The sequence below is a fragment of the Aedes albopictus genome, chromosome 1 (genome assembly GCF_035046485.1).
Source record: "Aedes albopictus strain Foshan chromosome 1, AalbF5, whole genome shotgun sequence".
Lineage (NCBI taxonomy): Eukaryota > Metazoa > Arthropoda > Insecta > Diptera > Culicidae > Aedes > Aedes albopictus.
This window is the reverse complement of record NC_085136.1, coordinates 114,710,850-114,738,220: the sequence shown is the minus strand read 5'-3', so window position 1 is coordinate 114,738,220 and position 27,371 is coordinate 114,710,850. Positions and strand designations below refer to the sequence as shown.

At 42.4% G+C, this 27,371-nt stretch overlaps 3 protein-coding genes across 3 annotated transcripts in view; 1 reads left to right on the top strand and 2 right to left on the bottom strand.

The window, feature by feature from the left end:
* Positions 1-27,371, bottom strand: part of LOC115256083 (DNA ligase 4-like) — a 260,381-nt gene that overhangs the window by 197,278 nt on the left and 35,732 nt on the right. The gene's annotated exons all lie outside the window — the stretch shown is intronic.
* On the bottom strand, positions 14,018-16,121 carry LOC134289054 (uncharacterized protein K02A2.6-like). Its single transcript, XM_062855058.1, has 3 exons — positions 16,113-16,121; positions 14,063-15,585; positions 14,018-14,021 (listed from the first exon to the last, which is right to left on the bottom strand). Exons 1-3 carry the CDS (start codon positions 16,119-16,121, stop codon positions 14,018-14,020), a joined length of 1,536 nt encoding a protein of 511 aa, XP_062711042.1.
* LOC109414086 (BTB/POZ domain-containing protein KCTD9) lies at positions 22,527-24,638 on the top strand. Its single transcript, XM_019687826.3, has 2 exons — positions 22,527-23,739; positions 24,129-24,638. Exons 1-2 carry the CDS (start codon positions 22,729-22,731, stop codon positions 24,243-24,245), a joined length of 1,128 nt encoding a protein of 375 aa, XP_019543371.2. The 5' UTR covers positions 22,527-22,728; the 3' UTR covers positions 24,246-24,638.

The window sequence follows — 27,371 nt, the reverse complement described above, 5'->3', positions numbered from 1 at the left end:
AATGTAAAATATGAACCATGTAAATTTTCCGGAACCGGTTAAGGGTGTCCCACTGGAAGTGGACATACATAAAAGTGAATCAAACCCATGCTTGCGGTACGTCAAATCGCTTTTTTGTCAGTAACCTGATGCATGGATGATAAGAAAATAGGCACAGTCCACAGAAGTTACTACCGGTAGTGTTTTTAGTTCCGGGTAACCTGATTAACAGTTTTCATAAACTCAGATCACATTTGAATATACCGGTAGTGTTACGGAATCATTTCCGGGGGTCTCGTAAGCAAAACAAAATATACTCAGATTACATAAGAGGCTAACGGTGGTTGTGCAGAAGCAGCGTTGGGTGCTTTAGCGAAATTACGGAAGTGAACTAAATGAATGCAAGCGATAGATATGTGTAAGAGAACCAAAAACCTAAAAAAACTAAAGCGATCTCATCAAATCATACCATTTTAGATTCCTGAGTCGTAAATTTACAGTAGGATGGATCAACGTTGTATGGAAAAATTAAAATTTAAGCGCATCAGCCCGGAACATTCTTTTAAATCTTTATTTGCGTCTAAAATTACTACGCAAAATTTTGATGCGGCTGGAGGGCGAGCTCTGTAATGTGGTTGATATTTGAATGTGATATAGCATTGGCAATTCAAATTACTACATTACAAATTCTACATGAATTTTGCAACCAATGGTAATAAAATATAGCATAAAGTGTGCAGATAAATCTTTGTCAAAGTGATCTAGTCTAGTCTAGTCTAGTCTACACATACACAGCCATTCATTGAAAGAATCCTGGAAAATTATAGAATCGACTAATTCTATCATTTTTCTTGTCATTATTAATGCTTGCAGTACATCGGAGATGCATTACAAGCATTAAAGCGGCCAGGCCTACTGTGCAGCGTTATTGGTTTTACAATGAAGCCATTGAGTGGGGACATCTCGTACCAACCGCTCAGCTTTTTTAAAAGTAAAATACGTGAAAATCGATGGGGGTGACGATGCTAAGAAAATTAATGTCACCCCTTGGTCCTACGCTTCCTGGGATGGAACACAGGTATTTGGTCCGTGTCCTGGCCCTTATGCCTAGGCTTAAGCGCCATTACTCGCTCTCTGAAATGAAACAAAAAAAATACAACCTATCCCCCGCAAATGCATTCTAAATTTAGTCTTAAAATATATTAAAAAGAAAGATATAATATATATTGAAAATCAGACTGATCTCACCAAATTTCAACCGGAAGTCGATCCCAACATCCTGTCACGATCATCCATCACCATCAACACCATAGCTTCAACCACCTTTTACTCCAATGTTTCTTGAATTTAGTAATTTGGAACATGCCCCAAACGAAATTCATCCAAGACGGCACTGCCTTTTTTATGTTACCGTTCATCTGTCAACTGATTCGATTGCACTTGCATTTTCTTGCATTTCACCTCGATACGCTCAATCATCGTTGAATCACGCGTTAGATGTATGTAAACTGTTTACTATTTTTGTCTAAATTGCAACTTTGCGGACAATAACCAAACCCCAACCGAAAAATCTATAACATAAAACACTCGGACGAAAAACAATCCTTTGCATGTTGTAAACAAATTTTGTCTAATTCCGCTAGGAAAGATTTTTTTTTTCTTGGCGACACCATTTTCTTCCTTTTTTTAAACATAATAAGCGAATAAGCCACTTCCGCCTGTTGTCTGTCTCACAGGTACTTTACCAATCCAACGAAATACCAGGCGTAACATAAATAGTGCATTTTTGTTTCAGCAGGACAAATCCATAATTTAATAATTGATATGATTTTTTGCTCTAGCGCTTTTTGTTTTAAACATTCATTGAGTAGATACGGAAATTTTAGAATGACTATGAAAAAAAAACGCGACAGGCTTGTCTTTTCATTTGACACACATTTAACGAAACCTACGCACGAATGCCACATTCTTCCAGATTCCAATTCTTCTTTATTTTTACTGGTCAACTAATGTATCACTTCAATCTTCTCATGCCATTTCGCCACATGCATGGAAACAAATTATTCCATATCACTTGATTAGCACTGAATTTCTTGGCTTACCGTTCCGCGAGTCTCGCTTCTTTAACGGGAAGTGCTACTATCCTGTCAGCTCAATCAGTGGCTAATTTTCACTACTGCCAGCTTTTGTACTAATTGAATCCTGTACTGTAATCCAATGCTGCATCTAACACCGTAAATCGCACGCGTATTGCTTCCGGATGGCGTAGCACCAGCCAAATTTACACTAAAATCACACCAAACGGGAACGCGAAAAAACGTGACAAGCAAAGCGTAAACGCGTCCGTTCGCGGCGAAGCCTACTTCGATCCCCCAGATAAATCTTTGTCAAAGTGATCTGTAAAAAAAGTTTAATCCTGGTTAGTAATTGCAGTGGCGTCTCGTAACCCCACTTTTTACCTGTTCAACGACCCTAAAAGTTGCATTTGCGGAGAATTTAGGATCCGGATCAAATTGAAAATGGGCGGAAACGGCTACATATTCTCATTATTTTCTACAAATTACTCGCCAATTTATTGCGAAAAATCAAAAATTTGCATTCGCTGAACAGGTAGAGTTGAGGTTAGGGAATCGCCACTGAGTAATTGTCATCTTGGTGTGAATCAGCCTCCAGTGAAGGTGGTCAAGCAGTCAACTGAAAGGACTGATACTTTTCAGCTCTGCCCATACGTTGAATATAACGTCGGAATAAGTGCCCCAATTCGATGATGACCTTGATAAAATTCTTGATTTTCTAAATAAAGTATTCTCATGATTCAGAAATTCTTAGGTGGTACAGTCCCAGATCGCTGTTATGAGCATTTCCTCCTTCTCGTCCATTACCAAAGCACAGAGATTTGGGGCTGATCACTGACTCTAAGGCAAGATTGATTGCGTCGACGGAAAGATCATGAGTACATACTCGACGAGAAAGGCACAATCACCACTAGGTGGATTAATCTGGGTTTTATATATATAGATTCTGTATAAAGGTTCATTATTATTCATATTACGTAACGCAAAATTTCTCAATTTGAGACCCCCTCCCTCCACCGCGTACACCAACTTTTGTATGAGGAATTTTAAAATTTGTGTAGTGCTTAACACAGCAGTTGACCCCCTCCCTCCCCTCTTAACGGTACGTAATATGTGAACGATCCTTTATAGTCCGCTTTTCAAATAATACGCACGCATGCTAAGGGTCTGTGTCAATTGGAGAATTAAAATTATTTTTTACTTAAATTTGACAGTTCAACACTTAAACTTGACAGTTTTCCTAAGGAAATAATTATCGAACTGTCAAGTTTAAGTGAAAATTAATTTTAATTCGCCAATTGACACAGACTCTAAGAGTTGTTTCCTTGAACTGAGCAAAAATTGTATTAAATAGCACCGTTTTCGAAATAAACTACCATTATACTATTATAGACTCGGTTGGAAATCAAAAAACTTTATTTTATGCTAATTTAGGGTTGTTTACAACATACATCGAAAGTGACGTATATGACAGTGCATCATTGAAAGCACACAGCGCACTACACGCGGTACTGAAAAAACAGTGTCGCAAATCAAAACGTCGTCTCGGTACTCGGTTTGGTGCTGGCGCCATATTTGTTTATAGACAAAAACTTATCCTCAAAATATATTTTATTTTTCCCGAATTTAATATCCACTGATCCCACTGTGCCACTGCCCCTAAACACATTCGAATGGTGTGCGTAAAACACCTCCCATCGCCCACCCTCCCACTCATACTACTTCCCCGCTCGCAACTCACAGCAAAATTGGATCACTACTGCACCATTCACAAAAAGCCGTGAAAACTCACCTTCGAGAGATGATGGAGCAGGAAAAAAACAATTCCACCGCACTTTTCACGTCGATATCTCGTAACTTTACACTTTTCCCGACGAAAAAGCACAACTCGAGTCTAGCTCGGAATGGGCCGTGCACGGATGGAACGAGGAAAAAACCTTTGTCCAAATTTAACTCGCAATTTTTTCGCGGATTGCTATGACGAACAGTCGCTGCGCTCTGCTTTTACAACTTCTGTCTGCTGAACTGATGTGTGTGCTGAACAGCGAACACCAAACATTGAGGCGTCACTTCCGGTTTTTCGATGAGAAAGGAAGCAGTAGCGTGAGCGTACCTCGACCACAAATTATCGCAATGTCAAGGTCCGGTGACACAGTATACAGGCACGCTAACAAATTCTATATTACTTGGTTTATTTTGTTTTATTTAATGAGCCATTTTAGGAGACGTTTCTGATCGCTCATTCATGAGTGAAGCGTCCAAGCCCTTGAGTGTGAATATCAATATCAATGCTGATATTATGCCTCTCAAGAAAAATCAGAATATGGCGATTATCTGCTTCAGGCTTCTGATATCAGCGCGACAGTCACTAATCAAAACAGCGTCACCAGATTTAAAAGTATATAATTCCATTACATGGGGTTTGACAGCAAGAACACTCATTCCACTGAGCCACCCTTGCCGTTCGTCACAAATACATTCAAAAACATCTGTCATTTCGCGAAACCCACGTGCTTTTGTTTTTGGCGGGAACACTTTTTCTTTTGATTTGCCTTGCGACTGTCATGCGGCGGTATGCCTTGCGAGCGTACGACCGCCGCAGGACTCTAATAAAAGATAAGCGCGACAATATCGTTTCGTAAAATAGACTATTAACAATTACGGCGTTCGATTTGCATCGGGTGACACGTAGCAGAGATCTGAGTAGAGCTCAGCTTTATTCATACGGCCTAGTGCTTGGCCTAGTGTCTCACGCGGTTCTACCATAGACTTAATAGTTGGTTCTACGCGAGTTCTACGGTTCTACCAATAAGTGGCAGCGTGTTCATGAAAAATATATTGGGCAAAACCTTTTAGTTAATTTTGTCTGTGGTGCGTTTGTCTGTGGTGCAACACTGTACAATATTATAATATACTCTTGAATATATTGCGCGTTTCGCCGTTATCGCGTAAAAAAAGTTCAAAATCGTTCACATATCGTCGCCAGTACTTCATAGTCCCGAAATCATGTTCGCCCAATACTAAAATGACTGAGTTTGGCCAACCATCAACTAGGTGGCAGTAGTGGGCAAACGTCACACTCGAACAAAAACGATGCTGCCGCCACGGGTGAGCAGTTGACCAACTATCAAATTTTAAATAGATCGTTAAATCGGTGTACGATGGAGTGCTAGCACAGAGAAACAAACGTAACACCACAGATAAACAGACGTCTCACTCTGCTCACTTCTCATCGTTACGCTTTTTAACGGTTAGTTCAAATATCTTGTAGTTCGCAAATCGCTCGTTACGGCGCTCGCATCGTTTTTGCTCCTGTTTGACGTTTGCTCACTACTGCCAACTACTGAGTGGTTTGCGTAACACAGCCTGGCATTGGGCGATTATGTTTTCGTGACGATGATTTTTATCGCAATTGGCTTCTTTAGCGGTGTTTAGATAATTCCATATTCAGAATCTGCATGCAAAACTGAGCCGAAATCCAAATTTTCATGAATTTTGGTACCTGGGAACCTATTTAAAAATCAGTTTGAAGTTTGTATGGGAGCGATTTGTCGAATCACCCCTCGTCGCATTTTGTACTGGGCGGAGCTGTCAAGCAGTTGGCCAGCTGTCAAAAGGTGATTTCGAAAAATCTCTTCGAAAGCGATTTTAGGTACCAAAATGAAGTTCTAAAAATCTGAAAAAAATCATGGTGGTTCAGAAAAAGGTGCTCTTTTGTATAAAATCAAAAAATCAATACATTTTTCTTAATTTAAAAACCCAATTTGTTCCAAGTGATACGTCTGTTTGTCTGTGGTAACACTTAAGCTGTTAGTACACAGGGTCAAATATTTGTCTAAAAAGAAACCAATGCTCAAACATCTTGTTTGACTCGATCAAATTTTCATTAGTATCTAACTGTTGTTGTTTCTTGCGTTCTTTTCTTGTCAAATATTTGACCCTGTCTACTACTGGCCTCAGAACAAATTTCATTAAAAAACATTGTAACGAAAACATAATCGCCCAATGCTAAACGTACTGCACTCAGCGAAAAAAACTAACGAAATTTATCAAAATACCTTATGATTTTTTGCCATAACTTAGTCTTATGGATGCCATAAGAATAACTTATGAAAACTACCCAAGTAACCAATAAGCCGTAAAAATGGCATTAAGTCGGCTCTATAGTCGAATGTAGAACCTGGGTCACAGAGCTAATTGGTTCTATATGCTCTTATAGAGCTGCTCAAAAGCCACTTTTGGCGAATTATTCGGCTGATATACGGCCAACTTTAAAATACCGTACCAAGTCTCTGGAGCGAAAGTTGTCAAAAGTGAGACAAAGAAAAAAGAAAAAAAAATATTTTGTTTATCTCCTGTTCTTTTCTAACTCCCTTCGCTTCCATTGAAAATTGCTTTTTTGCTACTTCATCCAGAATCTAGCTGTTGTCCTCCGGGTTCCTGATCAAGTCAAAGTCCGTTGCCTTTCTCATCTACTCCACCAATGCACCATGGGAATGGTGTGATCAAACTAGTATTTTAACCATGAAAAACAAAATAGTTTGGACATTTCGAAGGTTGAAAATAATAAGGAATGAGGGTGATTCAGTGGTAAGCTTGGTAGTGACGAACGATTGATTTGATGCAGGAGAAGCAATGTTTATATAAATGGTCAAGAAACGTTTCAGAAGAAGAGGGAATCGAGCTGGAGTTTGCCTTGATTGAAAAAAATGAATAATCAAGACACCCAGATTCCATTATCAGTGCTTCCCAAACTGTGCGCCGCGGCGCCCTGGTGCGCCGTGAACATTTCCCAGGTGCGCCGCAGGATCTCTAGCCAAAATGAAAAGATAAAAATATAATTCAATACAGAGAACGTCAAAACAACACTAACTTAGAAGTGTTGTTTCTCTGCATTTTTCAAAATTCATCCCAACCTTCGAATATTCTATGGAATTTCTGGTATCCTCTTGAAACATTTTTATTTTTAACGAATTTTTGAATCTTCGGAGTTTTGAAAATTTTCAGTAAGATTCTTAATTGATTTTTGGATTTTAAGTATTGCAAATCTTTTTAAAGTTCTTTCCAGAATTATGTCCGCCAGTTTCCTGTTGTTTATGTTATCTCCTTTTCAGGACGACTTTTGGTTTTACCAACATCCTCATCATAGAAAACTGCTGCAAATTTTCGGTGCGGTGTTATGCAAACAGGTCACGTCTCCAAATTGATTAATTTTGACATACATATAGATGGAAATTGATGAAAAACTATGTATCTTTTGATCTCATTAAAGACCTGTTCCGAAAATCTTCGAGATTCAGACTTTTTTTTTATTTTTGTATCTAAGTGTGCAAAAATTTTCCACACTTCACTCTTTACCTAACATCTATGTTTTTGTAATTCCCGCACTTAAGATTTTCATAATATTCTGTGAAAATATTTCAGTTCACAAAAAATATCAATGACTTGCAACAGTTTTCCTTTTTTTGGTTGCATTATTAGAACCAGAAACAAGCTTTAGAAGTAGAAGTTTTTGGCACATTTTTACCCTTCTTACACCCATAAGAAGGGTATAAATATCGCTCGAAAAACCGACTTTTGATCCGAGGCCCGGAGGGCCGAGTCTCATATACCAATGAACTCAGCTCGACGAACTGAGCAAATGTCTGTATGTGTGTGTGTGTGTGTGTGTGTGTGTATGTGTGTATGTGTGTATGTGTGTGTGTGTATGTGCGTTACAAAAAAAAGTCACGCACGTTTCTCAGCCGTCTGTCAACCGATTTGAGTTCTCTTGGAAGCAAATGAAAGCTACTATATCCTAGTAGAACGCTATTGAATTTTTTTTCGATTGGACGTTTGGTTACCGAGATATCTCTCGAAGAGTACTTATGAGTCATACTTCTAAACTTTTTAAGATTTTTCACCAAGTGTATCATAATAAATATTTCGGCCGTTTGTCAATCGATTTAAGTTCTCTTGGCTCCAAATGAAAGCTACAGCATCCTAGTAGATCACCCAGAAATTTAATTTCGATTGGACATTTGGTTACAGAGATATCTTTCGAAGAGTACTTAGGATTTATACAACTAAACTTTTTGAGATTTTTGACCAATTGTATAATAATAAATATCTTAGCCGTCTGTCAACCGATTTCGGTTACCCTGGCGCCAAATGAAAGCTACGACATTCTAGTAGAACCCTATACAATTTCATTAGGATTGGACATTTGATTACCGAGATATCTTTCAAAGAGTACTTGGGAGTAATACAGGTTAACTTTTTGAAAGATTTTGGACCAAGGGTACCATAATAAATATCTCAGCCATCTGTCAACCGATATGGGTTCTCTAAGCACCAAATGAAAGCTACAATATCCTTGTATAAGGCCCTGAAATTTTATTTCGATTGGACCTTTGATTACTGAGATATCTTACGAAGAATATTTCAATAAATTCTTTTTACCCTTCTTACACCCATAAGAAGGGTATAAATATCGCTCGAAAAACCGACTTTTGATCCGAGGCCCGGAGGGCCGAGTCTCATATACCAATGAACTAAGCTCGACGAACTGAGCAAATGTCTGTATGTGTGTGTGTGTGTGTGTGTATGTGTGTATGTGTGTATGTGTGTGTGTGTGTGTGTGTATGTGCGTTACAAAAAAAAGTCACGCACGTTTCTCAGCCGTCTGTCAACCGATTTGAGTTCTCTTGGAAGCAAATGAAAGCTACTATATCCTAGTAGAACGCTATTGAATTTTTTTTCGATTGGACGTTTGGTTACCGAGATATCTCTCGAAGAGTACTTATGAGTCATACTTCTAAACTTTTTAAGATTTTTCACCAAGTGTATCATAATAAATATTTCGGCCGTTTGTCAATCGATTTAAGTTCTCTTGGCTCCAAATGAAAGCTACAGCATCCTAGTAGATCACCCAGAAATTTAATTTCGATTGGACATTTGGTTACAGAGATATCTTTCGAAGAGTACTTAGGATTTATACAACTAAACTTTTTGAGATTTTTGACCAATTGTATAATAATAAATATCTTAGCCGTCTGTCAACCGATTTCGGTTACCCTGGCGCCAAATGAAAGCTACGACATATTAGTAGAACCCTATACAATTTCATTAGGATTGGACATTTGATTACCGAGATATCTTTCAAAGAGTACTTGGGAGTAATACAGGTTAACTTTTTGAAAGATTTTGGACCAAGGGTACCATAATAAATATCTCAGCCATCTGTCAACCGATATGGGTTCTCTAAGCACCAAATGAAAGCTACAATATCCTTGTATAAGGCCCTGAAATTTTATTTCGATTGGACCTTTGATTACTGAGATATCTTACGAAGAATATTTCAATAAATTCTTTTTACCCTTCTTACACCCATAAGAAGGGTATAAATATCGCTCGAAAAACCGACTTTTGATCCGAGGCCCGGAGGGCCGAGTCTCATATACCAATGAACTCAGCTCGACGAACTGAGCAAATATCTGTATGTGTGTGTGTGTATGTGTGTATGTGTGTATGTGTGTGTGTGTATGTGCGTTACAAAAAAAAGTCACGCACGTTTCTCAGCCGTCTGTCAACCGATTTGAGTTCTCTTGGAAGCAAATGAAAGCTACTACATCCTAGTAGAACGCTATTGAATTTTTATTTGATTGGACGTTTGGTTACCGAGATATCTCTCGAAGAGTACTTATGAGTCATACTTCTAAAATTTTTAAGATTTTTGACCAAGTGTATCATAATAAATATTTCGACCGTTTGTCAATCAATTTGGGTTCTCTTGGCACCAAATGAAAGCTACAGCATCCTAGTAGATCGCCCAGAAATTTTATTTCGATTGGACATTTGGTTACAGAGATATCTTTCGAAGAGTACTTCGGATTTATACAACTAAACCTTTTGAGATTTTTGACCAAAAGTATCATAATTAATATCTTAGCCGTCTGTCCCATATAGCCGAGGGCCCATATAGCCGAGGCGGTAAACGCACGGGTATTCAGCATGACCATGCTGAGGGTGACGGGTTCGATTCCCGGTCGGTCCAGGATCTTTTCGTAAAGGAAATTTCCTTGACTTCCTTGGGCATTGAGTATCTTCGTGCCTGCCACACGATATACGTATGCAAAATGGTCATTGGCAGAGGAAGCTCTCAGTTAATAACTGTGGAAGTGCTCATAGAACACTAAGCTGAGAAGCAGGCTTTGTCCCAATGAGGACGTTACGCCAAGAAGAGAGAGAGAGCCGTCTGTCAACCGATTTCGGTTATCCTGGCACAAAATAAAAGCTACAACATTCTAGTAGAACCCTATATAATTTCATTAGGATTGGACATTTGGTTACCGAGATATCTTTCAAAGAGTACTTGGGAGTAATACAGGTTAACTTTTTGAAAGATTTTTGACCAAGGGTACCATAATAAATATCTCAGCCGTCTGTCAACCGATTCGGGTTCTCTAAGCACCAAATGAAAGCTACAATATACTTGTATAAGGCCCTGAAATTTTATTTCGATTCGACATTTGATTACTAAGATATTATGCGTTGCGTGAAAATTTGTACGCGCAAGCGCCCATACATCTCCGCCTGTAAGAAAAATCATTTCGGTGTTTTCGGCGCAGTATTCCTTGGCCAATTCGCGCACTTATTGTAGAAGAAACCATAACGATTAAACATACCAGCGGAGGTCTATTAGCGATTTTGCACCTTTTTCGCTCTCTATTTTCTTGCAACGGGTAATATCTTACGAAGAGTATTTCAATAAATTCTTTTTTTATTATATTCACTTGTTATCTTGCATTTGTTTTTGACCAGTCTATGGGAAATTATTTTTCAATAAATGATGCTGACCTCATACAAGGGCTGCGAAACGGTGAGTCGATAAGGAGAGCGTCCAATATAGCTCTGGTCCTCACAAGTTCCTACCTCATGCTTCCACGGGTCAAGCGATGACAAAGACCGCCAGCTAAGAGTTGTGTGCTTAGCTGGTAGTGCAGCCTGGGCACTGTTGTCCTTCTGACTTCAGCTAGATTGAGGAGGTACGATCCGAGTGTCTGTTCACCAAGGAGGTGCGGCTCAAACAGCGTCTGTTCTGGCATCCAGCGGCTGAGTAAGAAACGCTGCACCACGCCCAGCTAGATCCAAGGTGGTAGCCCCATCAGCGTGGTCGTCCCAGTGTTGGTTGGGACGTTAAACAGAACTGGCACGATGGCCCTCCGGCGAGACAGGAGTGTTGGCGTAGGCCCAATAAGCCACCCGTAAAAATCCCCATTGCGAATAACATAGGAGAAAATACGACTCGATACAATCGGCAAAGACCCACGCGACGAAATAAGGACTACGATTGGAAACTTGGAACATGGAATTGCAAGTCACTAGGTTTCGCAGGATGTGACAGGATAATCTACGACGAACTACATCCCCGCAACTTCGACATCGTGGCGTTGCAGGAACTTTATTGGACTGGACAGAAAGTGTGGAAAAGCGGGCATCGAGCAGCTACCTTCTACCAAAGCTGTGGCACCACCAATGAACTGGGAACAGGATTTATAGTGTTGGGCAAGATGCGACAACGTGTGATCGGGTGGCAGCCGATCAACGCAAGGATGTGCATGTTGAGAGTTAAGGGCCGTTTCTTCAACTACAGCATCATCAACGTCCACTGTGTGGGGTTCGGATGTTTCGTAGAAAATGATTCCACGGTTTTCGATCGTTTCAATTACTTATAATTTCCGACGTAAAAACTCCACCGAGATACAACGTATACGCTCCCCGTCAATCAATCCTCTTCTCCCTTTCTCTATCTACCTACACTCGACGAATAATACTTCTACGTTATTTATGAGCTAACGAGGGATCGGACCCTACAACCCCCCCTTAAGTTTATTCAGTGTGGAAGATAATCTGAAAATTTAACAGGTTCATTACGCTTTCGTTGCAAATGTAATCTTCGATCGCTTGGTTCTCTAACGTTCTTTGAATCCGGAACATCCAAGCTCGCGTCCGAACTTTCAGCTTCTTGACTCGTCCCTGCTTCGTTATTCATTGGAACTGCTTCATTTCCGCATTCACGAACTGGCCCTAAGTCTGGCAACTTTTTAAGGTGGGCAATGTTGCGGCGACACTCTTTACCAGTTGTCAATGACTTCACGGTCACATCTGCACCACTTCGGCGAATAACAGTATGTTCTTCTGGGGAGAAGTCTGTACTGAGCTTGTTTTCTTTACGGAACCTTTTGACCAACACCTTGTCTCCGATCTCAATACTGCTTTGGCAAGCTCGTCGCTTTTGATCAGCATAAGCCTTCCCCTTCTCCTTTTGCAGCCGATCATGATCGCTAGCTTCTTCATCTACAGGCACCTCACGAGGAATTTGGGGTAATTTGTTACGGATTTTCCTTCCAAACATCAGATCGAAAGGAGAACGTCCAGTTGTAGGATGAGGAGTGGAATGATAGGATAGAATGTATTGGTCCAATGCTCTTCTCCAGTCTTGTCCTAACTCCTGAGCAATCTTCAATCTCTTCAATATGGATCGGTTCTGTCGCTCTACTTCTCCATTTTGCTGCGGCCAGTATGGTATGGTATTCACTAGACGGATACCCATCTCTTCACAGAATGTTCTGAATTCATCGCAAGAAGTGCTCAACTGGGGACCATTATCGGCGCGTAGAGTTATAGGCACACCATAACGGCAAAAGATCTTAGACAGTTGCAAGATAGTTGCGTTCGCTGTAATCTGCGACATCTCGCAAACTTCAATGAAGCGACTATAGAAATCTACGACAACAAACAGGGTCTGTCCCTCCGGCAATGGACCCAAAAAATCTACCGCAACGTCCTCCCAAGGTCCATAAGGCATGTCCTTTCGAATCATTGGTATAGGGGGGTCCGGGGCAGCAACCAAAGTACACGCACGACACTTCTTTACAAAATCCTCTACAGCTGAATCCATTTTAGGCCACCAAACAGCACAACGCAAATGAGACTTCATCATACGTATTCCTACATGTCCTTCGTGAGCAATACACAAAACCCGACTACGTAACACAGCAGGTATTACAATCCTATCAGTTCGTAGGAGAACATCCTCACATCGGCAAAGTTCATTGGCAACAATACGGAAAGATAACGGAAGGTCATCGACCTTATCTTGATCTAGGCACATCAGAACATGGCAAATCTCCGGATCTTCCTTCGACGCTTTAGATATCTCACTCCAGCCTAACGCAGTTGTTGTTGCCGCCGCTAATGCAACCTGTCTAATCACGATTTCTTCGGATGCATCGAAAGGGATTGGCTCATGCGTCCCAAGGCGAGATAAAACATCTGCTATGTTTTTCTCGCCAGGTATGTAGATCACCCTGTAATCGAATGCTTGGAGCCTTAATACCCAACGCTCGATTCTAGCGCAAGGTCTCGAGCGAACGGTGAACAGAAACTCCAAGGCCTTGCAATCTGTCAAAATGTCGAACTCACTTCCGTATAGGTATGTATAAAAACGTTCGACACTCCATACAACCGCTAATGCTTCCTTCTCGGTTTGGCAATACTTTTTCTCCGTTTCTGTCAACGACTTGGAAGCACAGCTGACAACTCGGGTGCACCCTGCTGTATCTGTTTGCAGAAGCAGAGCCCCAAGCCCCGTTGGACTAGCGTCAGCCATCACAGCTGTGCGGTCTTCAATGTTGAAAAAACCCAATGACCGGGCTCCTGCCATCGCAGCCTTGATTTGATCAAACGATCGTTGATGTTTCTCAGTCCACAGGAAAGCGCAGCCTTTTCTTGTTAACTGACGCAGAGGTTCGTCGAGAGTAGCCAAGTCAGGAATAAATTTGTTTAAATAATTCGCCAAACCCAAGAAACTTCGAACCTCCGATTCGGTATCAGGTCGACGAAACGATAAAATAGCATCAACCTTCGAACTAGATGGGTATATACCTTCAGCGGAAATTGTATAACCCACGAAATCAATTCTATCTGCGCGGAATACGCATTTATACCAATTAAGTTGAACCGACCGGTCCCTGAAACGTCTCAGCACTTCGTTAAGCCTTTCGTCATGTTCTTGTAGATCCTTTCCCTCGACCATCACGTCATCTAAATACCAACACGTCCCAGCGCACCCCGCCAATATCTGGTCCATGACCTTTTGGAACAGCTCTGGGGCACAAACCAGTCCAAAAGGAAGCCTTTTGAACCGAAAAAGTCCCTTGTTTGTTATAAATGTGGTCACATCCCTTGACTCGGGCGCCAATTCAACCTGAAGAAAGGCGTCTTTGATGTCCAACTTGCTCCAGATTCTTCCTTTACCCAAGTGGGCCAGGTACTCATCAACCACAGGCATCGGATGACGTTCCCGCAATACAGCCTTGTTGACTCGTCGCAGATCCAGGCAAATTCTCGGCTCACCATTACTCTTCCCTACAACTACCAGAGGGGAAACCCACGTGGCAGGACCGTGCTTGACTTCAATAATATCCGTTGCTAAGAGTTGATTCAATTTCTTATCGACTGCAGCCTCGAGAGGAATCGGGATACGGCGTACCGGCTGAAACACAGGCTTGACCTCAGGATCTGTGTGGATGTGTACCTGTACGTCTTTGATCTTTGGAAACGGTTCGGCTTGAGGAGCAATGCTATTGATTTGCAAGCCCACTTGAAGAATTCCCAACTGCTTGGCCGTTTTGTCCCCCAAAATACTTCTTTGTCCACCTCTGATGACAAAAAACTCAGCCCGGACGGTTTTATGACCAACCTTTACATCAGCCACAAAGGTTCCAAGTATGGGCAAAGGAGTATCGTTTGCGTATCCTTTGAGAACCTTGCTGCTACCTTTCACACAGTGTTGTACCACAATACGAGCCTGCTTGAGATTTTCCCATACATTGTCAGGTACAAGGTTAACATCTGAGCCAGAATCCACAAGAAGATCTAACTGTATCCCTCCGACCTCGCATGGTACAACGTTGGTTTCATTGCCGGAATGGAACGTATAGTAGGTTTTAGAGGATTCCGGTTCCCGTACTTCTGGCTCATGTCCAGATCGCTCAACAGCTCGCACAGTTTTCGTCAGCGAAGGCAGTTTCCTCTTGCGTGATCGACAGTTCGATTCAAAGTGACCAACTCGTTTACAGGCATGGCATACTTTGCCTTTAGCGGGACAGGTTTCGGAAGTGGAAATATGATCGCGGCGACCACAGTTGTAGCAGGCATAACCGTCTTTACCGGTGAACTTGGCCCTGAAGCCCGTTGGATTAGAGCGAAATTTCTTCTGAAGTGGAGTAGGTTCGTTCCCGATTCTCAAAACCTGCTGGCCAAAATCCGTTTGTTCGCTTTTCCTGTTAAATCCCCTCACCTGATGATCGATACCTTCCAGGGTCACGCCCAACGATTCAATCTCCGCCAACGATCTATCCTGTTGCAATATTCTACGCCGCAGTTCTTGAGACTGACAACCCTCGATAACGGTATCAATCAGGAATATTTCGCAGAGCACCTCTCTTATTTCTTCCGGATATTTGTCAAACCCGCAATCGGATATCTGCTGTCGCAAACGTAGGATGAAATCAGCGAATCGTTCTCCTTCCCTCTGCTTTAATTGCCGTAGCTTGTATCTTTCTAGGCAATCTTGCCGATATGGTTGGAAGAATGCATCCAACGCATTGATGGCCACATCATACCATTGCTTCTCCAGAGAAACTAAAGGGAAATTCTCTCTGTCTGGCAAGTTGTGGAATACTCGCTGCAGCTGCGGACCTCCAAGATGTAGCAGCTTCGCTCTTCTTTGCTTCTGGTCACAAATCCCATATGCATCGAAGTAGCACTCTAGAGCACCCTTCCAACTCTTCCACTCCTTGAATAGCTTCTGCTTTTCAATTTCGTCGCAACGAAATTGTGGGAGCGGCCGCGAGTCTTCCATCTGCAAGTATAGCACAATTTCGAAAATCCTAAACCATCCAAGAAACCATATCTTTTTTCTTATTGCGTAATTCAAGAAAGGTATTTTTTCACCCAAATCAATAAAACACTCCCAACTTATCGAAAAGCATAGTATATTTATTTGATTACCATCACCATGTTTGATACGCCAAGCTCAACTGAATATCTTTTATTCGCACCCGTGAAAGAATGTTTCACCTCCTGTTCGTCCAACAGGCACGTACAAAATGCATACAATATATCCCGGAAGCATACCCCAATGTTCCCCTCCTGCTATCCAAACAGGTACATTCAATATTTCATCAAACTGAGTAGATCCCGGAAGCATACCCAATACTTCCCTCCTGCGTTCCCGGCAGGTACGTTCTGGCATAGCATTTAGCGGTACCCGTGAATGAACATTCACCTCCTGTACAGTTACAGGTACAAACAACTTAACTGTGACCCGGGATCAATTTTCTATGATCCCCTCCTGTTGGATCAACAGGCACGTACTAGAAAAAGTAGTAGAAACAGATTTCATTATTACCACCCACCGTAAACAACGTAAGTTTGTTTTTTTTTTTTTTGGTATGACATCTGATCTTTGCACTGCCATCCATTAGTATGTGTTTTTGTTTTTAACATTTCCTCTCACATCTTTTCGGTTGCTTTGCCACTGCACACACACTATTACGATACCGTGAAGAACATGAGCAAAAATCTGACGCCATCTTCCAGCGTTATGCCAGCACACACTTCCCCCAAGAATTATTTCAAAAACCGCTCTTTTTCACCAAATTTTATTTCTCACCTGTTATACTCAATCCTCGTCGCCACTTGTGGGGTTCGGATGTTTCGTAGAAAATGATTCCACGGTTTTCGATCGTTTCAATTACTTATAATTTCCGACGTAAAAACTCCACCGAGATACAACGTATACGCTCCCCGTCAATCAATCCTCTTCTCCCTTTCTCTATCTACCTACACTCGACGAATAATACTTCTACGTTATTTATGAGCTAACGAGGGATCGGACCCTACACACTGCCCACACGAAGGGAGACCCGATGACGAGAAAGAAGCGTTCTACGCGCAGTTAGAGCAAACATACGATGGTTGCTCGCCGCGTGACGTGAAAATCGTTGTCGGCGACATGAACGCGCAGGTAGGAAGGGAGGAAATGTACAGACAGGTAATCGGGCGAAACAGCCTGCACGCCGTATCGAATGATAACGGCCAGCGATGCGTAAACTTTGCAGCCTCCCGTGGTATGGTAGTCCGAAGCACCTTCTTCCCCCGCAAAGATATCCACAAAGCCACCTGGAGATCACCCGACCACCAAACAGAAAACCAAATCGACCACGTTCTAATCGACGGTAAATTCTTCTCAGATATAACCAACGTCCGCACATACCGCAGTGCGAATATAGATTCGGATCACTACTTAGTAGCTGTATGCATGCGCTCAAAACTTTCGACAGTTATCACCACGCGTCGAAGTCGAACGCCGCGGCTCAACATCGAGCAACTTCGTAACGTAGAAGTGGCTCAAGACTACGCGCAGCAGTTAGCAGTGGCCCTACCAACGGAAGAGCAGCTTGGCGCAGCTACACTTGAAGATGGCTGGAGGGACATCCGATCCGCCATAGGTAGTACCTCGGCTACAGCACTAGGCTTCGCGACTCCGAATCACAGAAACGACTGGTACGACGGCGAATGTGAACAGTTGAAAAACGAGAAGAATGCAGCATGGGCGAGAATGCTGCAACACCGTACGAGAGCGAATGAGGCACGTTACAAACAGGCGCGGAACAGGCAGAACTCAGTCTTCCGGATGAAGAAGCGCCAGCAGGAAGAACGAGATCGCGAAGCGATGGAAGAGCTGTACCGCGCTAAGGACACACGAAAGTTCTACGAGAAGCTGAACCGCTCGCGCAGAGGCTTTGTGCCACAAGCCGACATGTGCCGAGATAACCACGGGAATATTCTCACGAGCGAGCGTGAGGTGGTCGAGAAGTGGCGGCAGCATTATGATGAGCACCTCAATGGCGACGTTGCAAGTACCGAAGGTGGCGTGGTAACAGATCTAGGAGTATGTGCACAGGACGAAAGACTTCCGGCCCCTGACATCCAAGAGATTGAGGAGGAGGTTGGCCGGTTGAAAAACAACAAAGCCGCTGGAGCAGATCAACTACCAAGCGAGCTTCTAAAATACGGTGGAGAAGCACTGGTGAGAGCACTACACTGGGTCATTACCAAGATTTGGGAGGAGGAAGTATTACCGGAGGAATGGATGGAAGGTATCGTGTGTCCCATCTACAAAAAGGGCGACAAGTTGGATTGCGGGAACTACCGCGCGATCACACTACTGAGCGCTGCCTACAAGATACTCTCTCAAATTTTATGCCGCCGTATATCACCGATTGCAAGAGAGTTCGTGGGGCAATATCAGGCTGGATTTATGGGTGAACGCGCTACAACGGACCAGATGTTCGCCATCCGCCAGGTGTTGCAGAAATGCCGCGAATACAACGTGCCCACACATCACTTGTTCATCGATTTCAAATCGGCGTATGATACAATCGATCGAGAACAGCTATGGCAGATTATGCACGAATACGGATTCCCGGATAAACTGATACGGTTGATCAAGGCGACGATGGATCGAGTGATGTGCGTAGTTCGAGTATCAGGGACACTCTCGAGTCCCTTCGAATCTCGCAGAGGGTTACGGCAAGGTGATGGTCTTTCGTGCTTGCTGTTCAACATTGCTTTGGAGGGTGTAATAAGAAGAGCGGGGATAAACACGAGTGGGACGATTTTCACGAAGTCCTTTCAGCTGCTTGGTTTCGCCGATGATATTGATATTATTGCTCGTAAATTTGAGACGATGGCGGAAACGTACATCCGACTAAAGAGTGAAGCCAGGCGAATCGGATTAGTCATTAATGTGTCGAAAACAAAGTACATGATGGCAAAGGGCTCCAGGGAGGAATCACCGCGCCCGCCACCCCGAATTCATATCGACGGTGATGAAATCGAGGCGGTTGAAGAATTCGTGTACTTGGGCTCACTGGTGACCGACGACAACGACACCAGCAGAGAAATTCAGAGGCGCATTGTGGCAGGAAATCGTGCCTACTTTGGACTCCGCAGAACTCTACGATCGAATAAAGTTCGCCGTAACACGAAGTTAACCATCTACAAAACGTTGATTAGACCGGTCGTCCTCTATGGGCACGAAACATGGACCCTACGTGCAGAGGACCAACGCGCCCTTGGAGTTTTCGAACGGAAGGTGTTGCGTACCATCTACGGCGGAGTGCAGATGGAAGACGGGACTTGGAGAAGGCGAATGAACCACGAGCTGCATCAGCTGCTGAGAGAACCAACCATCGTCCATACCGCGAAAATCGGGAGGCTACGGTGGGCGGGTCACGTCATCAGGATGTCGAATAGCAACCCGACTAAAATGGTTCTCGAGAGTCATCCGACCGGTACAAGAAGACGTGGTGCGCAGCGAGCTAGGTGGGTCGACCAAGTGGAGGACGATCTGCGGACCCTACGCAGAGCGCGGAACTGGAGGCAAACAGCCATGGACCGAGTGGAATGGAGGCGGCTACTATGTACAGCAGAGGCCACCCCGGCCTTAGCCTGACCGGTAAGGTAAGGTAAGACCTCATACGAAGTTGATACTAGCAGGTTATTGTTTTCAACAAAATTATAAATAACAAATAACAAATACACAGGAATTTTATGGAAACTAACAATATGTTAAATGAAAGCTTTGAAGAACCAGACAGCCAAAATAACTAGCTAATGCCAAAACAGATTACCTTAGTAGAAATATCATTTTTGTCGTTTTTACACCATAACCATGAATACCAAGTACTTCGGAGCTAATTTAATTGACTGATTTAGACAAAGTGTATCTCGCTGATTTTCTTACCCATTTGTTAATCGATTCAAGATCTTTTAGCAGTTAATAAAAGATACAAAATTCCAGAATATGTAAGCTATTTTTTAAACATTCCATACAAGACTCTAGGAAGTGTCTGGCATTTCCGGTAGTTTAGTCCATGGTCCATGATGCTATTTTGGAAACCAATCCACTAGATGCCAAATCCACAATATTTTCTAGAACTTTTGGTCAATTCCACAAAACAAATATGTTACATACAAATAATACAACAATAATTTTAATAAGTGTAAGAAGGGTTCTGTTCACCATAGGTGGATTAAATCGGGTTTTTTAGTTTGCACGTTAAATGAATATGACAATTGAAATCTAACAAATAATCATGAAATCCTTGGGATTTTTATATTATAACTCATTTTTTAATTTTATTTGAATTTAAAGAAAATATAGTACTGAAATTTCTTAACAATTTTGCACTCCAAATTTCGAAGTGGAGGTATAATAGTGAACATTCTTTGTAAAAAAGATGTTGGTGCGCCGTGACATTTTCAAAAATTTCAAAAGGCGCCGCGATAGCAAAAAGTTTGGGAACCTCTGTCATTATCTATTTAACAACACCATTCCGATAAACATTCCAACAACAAAAATAATCCCGTTCCGCCAATCCTGTCCGACATGGATGTTTAACCCTCGAACGATCGCGCTGTTGTATTTTGTACAACACGTTGAAAAAAATCTCGCTTTTTGTACTCAGCATTAGCGTGGTGCTGACGCAGGTAGTCAACCGCGCGAGTTACGGAAGGTTAAAATGTATTGATCATGACCGACTCGAGTCTGTTTTGGTCGAAATCTATTTTGATTGATATAACCGTCATGTGCTCCAATCCCTGTGACAGCACTGACAAACTTCTTTACAGCTTGTAGGCTTTATATAGGCTTACAGGGCTTATTTTAGTTCTTACTGGTTATAGTGCCTATAAACATGAGGAATGCTTATATAGAACTATTTAGCACTGAAAAGCTGTTTAATGGCCGTTATAATGCTCAGAACAGTGCTTAGTGGTTACCTGGGTAGTTTTCATAAGTTATCCTTATGGCATGACATAAAAAAATTATGAAAATGAATTTTCATCTTGATTTTCATAAGATTTTCCTCATGACATTCATATAGTTCGATTATGCCAAAAATCTTATGAACTTCTTAAGGTTTTTTAGTTGCGTGTGTGTTTGGCCGGGCCGCCACTAGATGGCGATACAGTGACGATTCGTTCGTTGAGAGCTCGTTAGATGGGCTGTCTCGATGGTTGAATGTTCACTGGTTGGGGCCAGAGAAAATAGGTAGAGAAGCGAAGAGTGTGAAGCCAAAAATACCTTATCGAACCGTCAAACTGGTATCCTATCGAGCAAAATCAACAAACCTTGACGATTACCACATAAGTGAAGATAAGTATTGCAATCATTTGAAACATATTTTTACCAAAGTTTTTAAATATCATGAATAACAGTATAAATAACATTGATTCCTTGAATTAATGAAAATTGTTCCATTTTGGAACATCAGTTTGATAATGCCTAGTTAATAAAACAACAGTATAAATAGTTTTCAAATGCGGTATGCGAGATAGGCACTACCTTCGATGGGTGGATTAATCTGCTTTGCTGCAGTTGCCAGCATTCAAGCGATGAAATCAAAACAGAAAAAGTGTTGCCGTTCTGGCGGCTGTTCACTCTTCGCTTCTCTACCTATTTTCTCTGGTTGGGGCAAAACCCAACTAAAAAACACTGTCAATGTCAAAAAAGATGTCAAAACGAGTTTGACGTCTGACCGCCGTCGCATCACAGCTCCTGTATACAGAACGTTTGCGCAAATATGTGAGTGTTCCGTGACGTATTTCTCGTCACTTGCGTGTGTCTCAAGGGGAATGACATATCTTTTTCTAACCGGCATATCTGCCTTTATCCGTCTCTAACCGTCGTTAACCGCGTCTAACTGCTGCTCACTTAGCAGCTCGCTTAGCAACGGTTGGCGACGGTTAGAAACGGATAAATGCGGATATTCCGGTTAGAAAAGGATATGTCATTCCCCTTGGTGTGTCTAGAGCATTTTGATCAGTTGTCAGTTGCCCCAACGAACGAACACGATTCGCTAATCGGGGCGCAGTCGTGACCCGACCAGCGAATCCGGACTGTAGTGAACAAACGTCAAACAGGAGCAAAAACGATATCAGTGCCGCGAGTGGTCAATCGACCTACTACTGAATATTGAATCAACCTCGGAATCAACCGTTAAAAAGGTGATCGATGGTCGTCTGTTTCTCTGTGGTGTTAGTCTATGGTGTTTCTGTTTAATAAAGTATTTATACTGTTTATATGTGCACGTACTGTCACACCCCCAACCCCCACCAAAATGCTGAACGTATCTTATGTTCCTTAACGACGTTTCTTGCTCTGATTGGAAGACTTTTTTTTAATGTAATTCTGTCGTTCGATTTGAATAGGTCGTATGTTTGCTGTGATTCCTATGCTGATACGACCTATTCAAATCGAACGCCAGAATTGAAAACTTTACTTTGTGTAACCAACGCTGAATTTGTGTTCACAGTAATCTTCACACAACTCAAACTGACAGCTGACGATTTGTAAACAAAAAACATTAGAAAAATGTAAAAGTGCTATCAAAAGCAAAATATTACACACAATTTTGCATAATAGTTTATAAATTTATCAAAAATCCTACTCAAATATTAGTAAACCCGTGAAATTGAATAATACCGTTCCGCCTACAGTGTTAAAAAGCAGTTCCACAAAAAAAAATAACGAAATACGTAGCATAAAGTGCATCCAATGAGTTCGAAGAAAAGTCCTTCATCTCCTTCGTCTGCTGCTGGTGGAAATCGATCGGTCATCGTCGCCGATGATTGCCTTCCTTCCACATCGGGTTACAGCTGCAGCAGTAAGAAGCTAAGTTCCTCGTCGTCATCCTCGAGCCAGGAAAGTAGCAAATCTAGCATTATTACGAACGTCGATAAAGTGTCCACTCCCGTGGAACCAACTCCTTCCAAATGGATAAGTTTGAACGTTGGTGGAAAAGTGTTCACCACAACTCTCAGTACTCTCCTGAACAAGGAACCAGGCAGTATGCTGGCGCGGATGTTTGCACAGGAGGATGCAATGTGTCCCAGCGATAAGGACAGCCAGGGGGCCTATCTGATAGACCGAAGCTCGCAGTACTTTGAGCCGATTCTCAACTACCTTCGGCACGGTCAGCTGATCTTCGATGGCCATTTGAGTCCGGAGGGGATTCTGGAGGAGGCTAAATTCTTCGGCATCGAGGGGTTGATTCCGCAGCTGGAGAGTTTGGTCCAGCAGCAGCAGGCGGCCAACATGGAGGACCTTCCGTTGACGCGGCGGGACGTGATCAGCGCCCTGATCAAAACATCCCACATGACGGAACTGCGCTTCCAAGGGGTCAACCTGGCCGGTGCCGATCTTCGGAAGTTGGATTTACGCCACATCAATTTCAAGTACGCTTGCCTGCAGCGGTGCAACCTTTCGCTGGCCAATTTGAACTACTGCTGTCTGGAGCGGGCAGATCTAAGCTTTGCCAACCTGGAGGGTGCCCAGCTGCTTTCGGTGAAGGGACTGTGTGCCAACATGGAAGGAGCCAACCTGCAGGGGTGCAACTTTGAGGATCCATCCGGGGTGCGGAGCAATCTGGAGGGAGTCAATCTGAAGGGTGCTTGCCTGGAGAATAGTAACATGGCCGGAGTTAACCTGCGGGTGGCCAACCTAAGGAATGCCAATTTGAAGAACTGCAACCTGAGAGCTGCCGTGTTGGCTGGGGCGGACTTGGAGGTAAGCGTTATTTTTTCTTACAGTATTTAGATATAAATCCAACGAAATTTATATAGATTTTTTTTAAATCATGAATCGACCTCGTCTCGAAAATTGGACTGCTTTTAAACGCTATTTACAGCAGTTAAACTAAATTATGATAACTGTTGATCATCATCATCTTTAACTAGAAATAATTCACATTTTAGTTATAAACACACAATCTTCAGATATTCTTCCGCAATTGAAAGCATTGCGGGTAGTCTAATATTTATTAACTTAAATCTTGTTGTTGGATGCCTTTTCGCATTGAAATTGTGCATTTATACGTTGATCTGTTATTAAAAAAAAATGAATTACTTTATCTCTAATCTCCCACGCGCTAATCCGGTTGAAATTCACACTTTTAGCGCTGCAATCTCTCCGGAAGCGATCTGCAGGAAGCCAACCTACGTGGTGCGAACTTCAAGGATGCTCAACTGGAGCTGATGCTGACTCCGTTGCACATGTCCCAAGCCATTCGTTGAAGAAACGGCTTCGGTAAGCGTTGTTAGGAGAAAAACATCCACAGAAAACAAAAACTGCAGTAAGGCTTTAACTTTTGAAGATTTGATTATTTATATGAGGGATATAGTGAAATATCACGCCGACTGATTGGCAATCAGTAGTGATTGCAGCAAGAAGATCGAAATGTGTGTACTTTGGAAGGATTGATCGTACTTCCGTGGTCAGCTTTGCCAGGAAATTTCTTGGCACTACCTATTATAATACCTATAATAGTGAAAATCTGAAGTTATTGATATACAGGTATGGGCTTAATATTTATTAATGTGTTTCAGTTGCAATAATTTATCATCTAACGGCCAATAATAGTACGATATGTGCATAATTAACATAATAAACAATAAATGGGTAAAAAATTATAGTTCTTAGTTGAAGGTAATGGAACGAATGTCTAAACAATCCCAAAGCCCTTTATAAATATCCAGCATTGTCGACACATCTTTTCAAACTAACTAATATGTTTCAAGGTTCTAGTCCTGCTTGTTGCATTACACCTTTCAGAGCTATACTTACTTTACTGATCAGGCTAAAGCCTGGGTAGCCTCTGCTGTACATAGTAGCCGTCTCCATTCCACTCGGTCCATGGCTGTTTATCTCCAGTTCCGCACTCTGCGTAGGGTCCGCAGATCGTCCTCCACTTGGTCGACCCACCTAGCTCGCTGCGCACCACGTCTTCTTGTACCGGTCGGATGACTCTCGAGAACCATTTTAGTCGGGTTGCTATCAGACATCCTGATGACGTAACTCGCCCACCGCACCGTAGCCTCCCGATTTTCGCGATATGGACGATGGTTGGTTCTCTCAGCAGCTGATGCATCTCGTGGTTCATTCACCTTCTCCAAGTCCCGTCTTCCATCTGCACTCCGCCGTAGATGGTACGCAACACCTTCCGTTCTAAAACTCCAAGGGCGCGTTGGTCCTCTGCACGTAGGGTCCGTGTTTCGTGCCCATAGAGGTCTAATCAGCGTTTTGTAGATAGTTAACTTCGTGTTACGGCGAACTTTATTCGATCGTAGAGTTCTTCGGAGTCCAAAGTAAGAACGATTTCCGGCCACAATGCGCCTCTGAATTTCTCTGCTGGTGTCGTTGTCGGCGGTCACCAGTGAGCCCAAATACACGAATTCTTCAACCGCCTCGATTTCATCACCGTCGATATAAATTCGGGGTGGCGGGCGCGGTGATTCCTCCCTGAAGCCCTTTGCCATCATGTACTTTGTCTTCGACACATTAATGACTAATCCGATTCGCCTGGCCTCACTCTTTAGTCGGATGTACGTTTCCGCCATCGTCTCAAATTTACGAGCAATAATATCAATATCATCAGCGAAACCAAGCAGCTGAACGAACTTCGTGAAAATCATTCCACCCGTGTTTATCCCCGCTCTCCTTATTACACCTTCTAAAGCAATGTTGAACGGCAAGCACGAAAGATCATCACATTGCCGTAACCCTCTGCGAGATTCGAAGAGACTCTAGAGTGTCCCTGATACTCGAACTACGCCCATCACTCGATCCATCGTCGCCTTGATCAATCGTATCAGTTTATCCAGGAATCCTTATTCGTGCATAATCTGCCATAGCTGTTCTCGATCGATTGTATAATACGTCAATTTGCAATCAATGAACAAGTGATGTGTGGGCACGTTGTATTCGCGGCATTTCTGCAACACCTGGCGGATGGCGAACATCTGGTCCATTGTAGCGCGTTCACCCATAAATCCAGCCAGATATTTCCCCACAAACTCTCTTTCAATCTGTGATAGACGGCGGCATAAAATTTGAGAGAGTATCTTGGATGGAAGCTATCGTGTGTCCCATCTACAAAAAGGGCGACAAGGTGGATTGCGGGAACTACCGGGCGATCATACTACTTTCAGAGCTTTGTTGATGTTGAATAGTAGACATGAGAGATCCACCATCTTGTCGCAATCTTCGTAAAGATCTGCATGAACGGTATAGTTCATCCGTAACCCTTACGCAGTTTTGCACACCGTCCATCGTTGCTTTGATTAGTCTGGTCAGCTTCCCCCAAAAACCCGTTTTCATCCATGATTTGCCATTGCCATATGTAGCTGTGTGCGTTCGATACTGTCAACTCGAAGTCGATGAACAGGTGACGCGTTGGGACCTGCCATTCCTGGAGGATTTGCAACACGGCGAAGATTTTTTTTCTTTATTCAGAATGACACAAATACAATTATATTCGAGCTAAAAAATAGTATTATATATGCTGATACAGGTTGAAGTCTTTCAAAAAACGGATAAGGACTTCGAGGGCTGAAGCGTGTCTGAAATATTGCCACTGATGTTGTATTGGTTTCTAAGCAGCTCATATTGTGGGCAGACGCATAAAAATGCTCCACCGAAGAGGGGATACGAGAAATTGGAAAGGTATTTCGAAATGTTGAGCTACCCATATTAAATATGCGAGCCTCTGGTGTGACCAGTGCGTAACCTAGATAATACTCGCTGCAGCGTATGGTCTTGTAGTGATTTTAGATCATTTCAGGTACCAATGGGCTGCTTTGTCTTTCGAAGGAAAAGCTGATTGTTTCTGTTCCAGACGAGTTGCAGGGTGTCTACTACCTGGAAAAACCTGGAAAACCTGGAATTATCAGGGAATTTTACTCGACCTGGAAAAATCCTGGAATTCTCAGGGAATTCTGGTGATCATCAGGGAATTTCTGTGTTTATCATTTTAATACAAATTTTCAGTTAGAAATGCCTCAAAGCGAATAAAAATTTCGGCTGCGCCGCTATTAACTACCCGCACATATCAGTACTTTTTTCACAGCACTCTCCTATTTTATGTTTTACCTATTTCGGAAAACTGAGTCGATATGCTTTTATTGTTAGAATTTTGAATTCTCAAATCTTTCAATCTATTGCAGCGTTAAATATTGGCTTAGTGACTTAAGTTGATTAAGCTATTATTCTTTATTTCCATGTGAATGAGCTAACTGTCTTGCAGATTTTATTGAGGTTTGCCTAACAAATTCGCAATCGCCTGTAGCTGTTGGAAAATACCTGAAGGAACTTAAAGATACATTTTGAGCGTAGTTCCTGAAACTCCTGCAGAATATTATTGA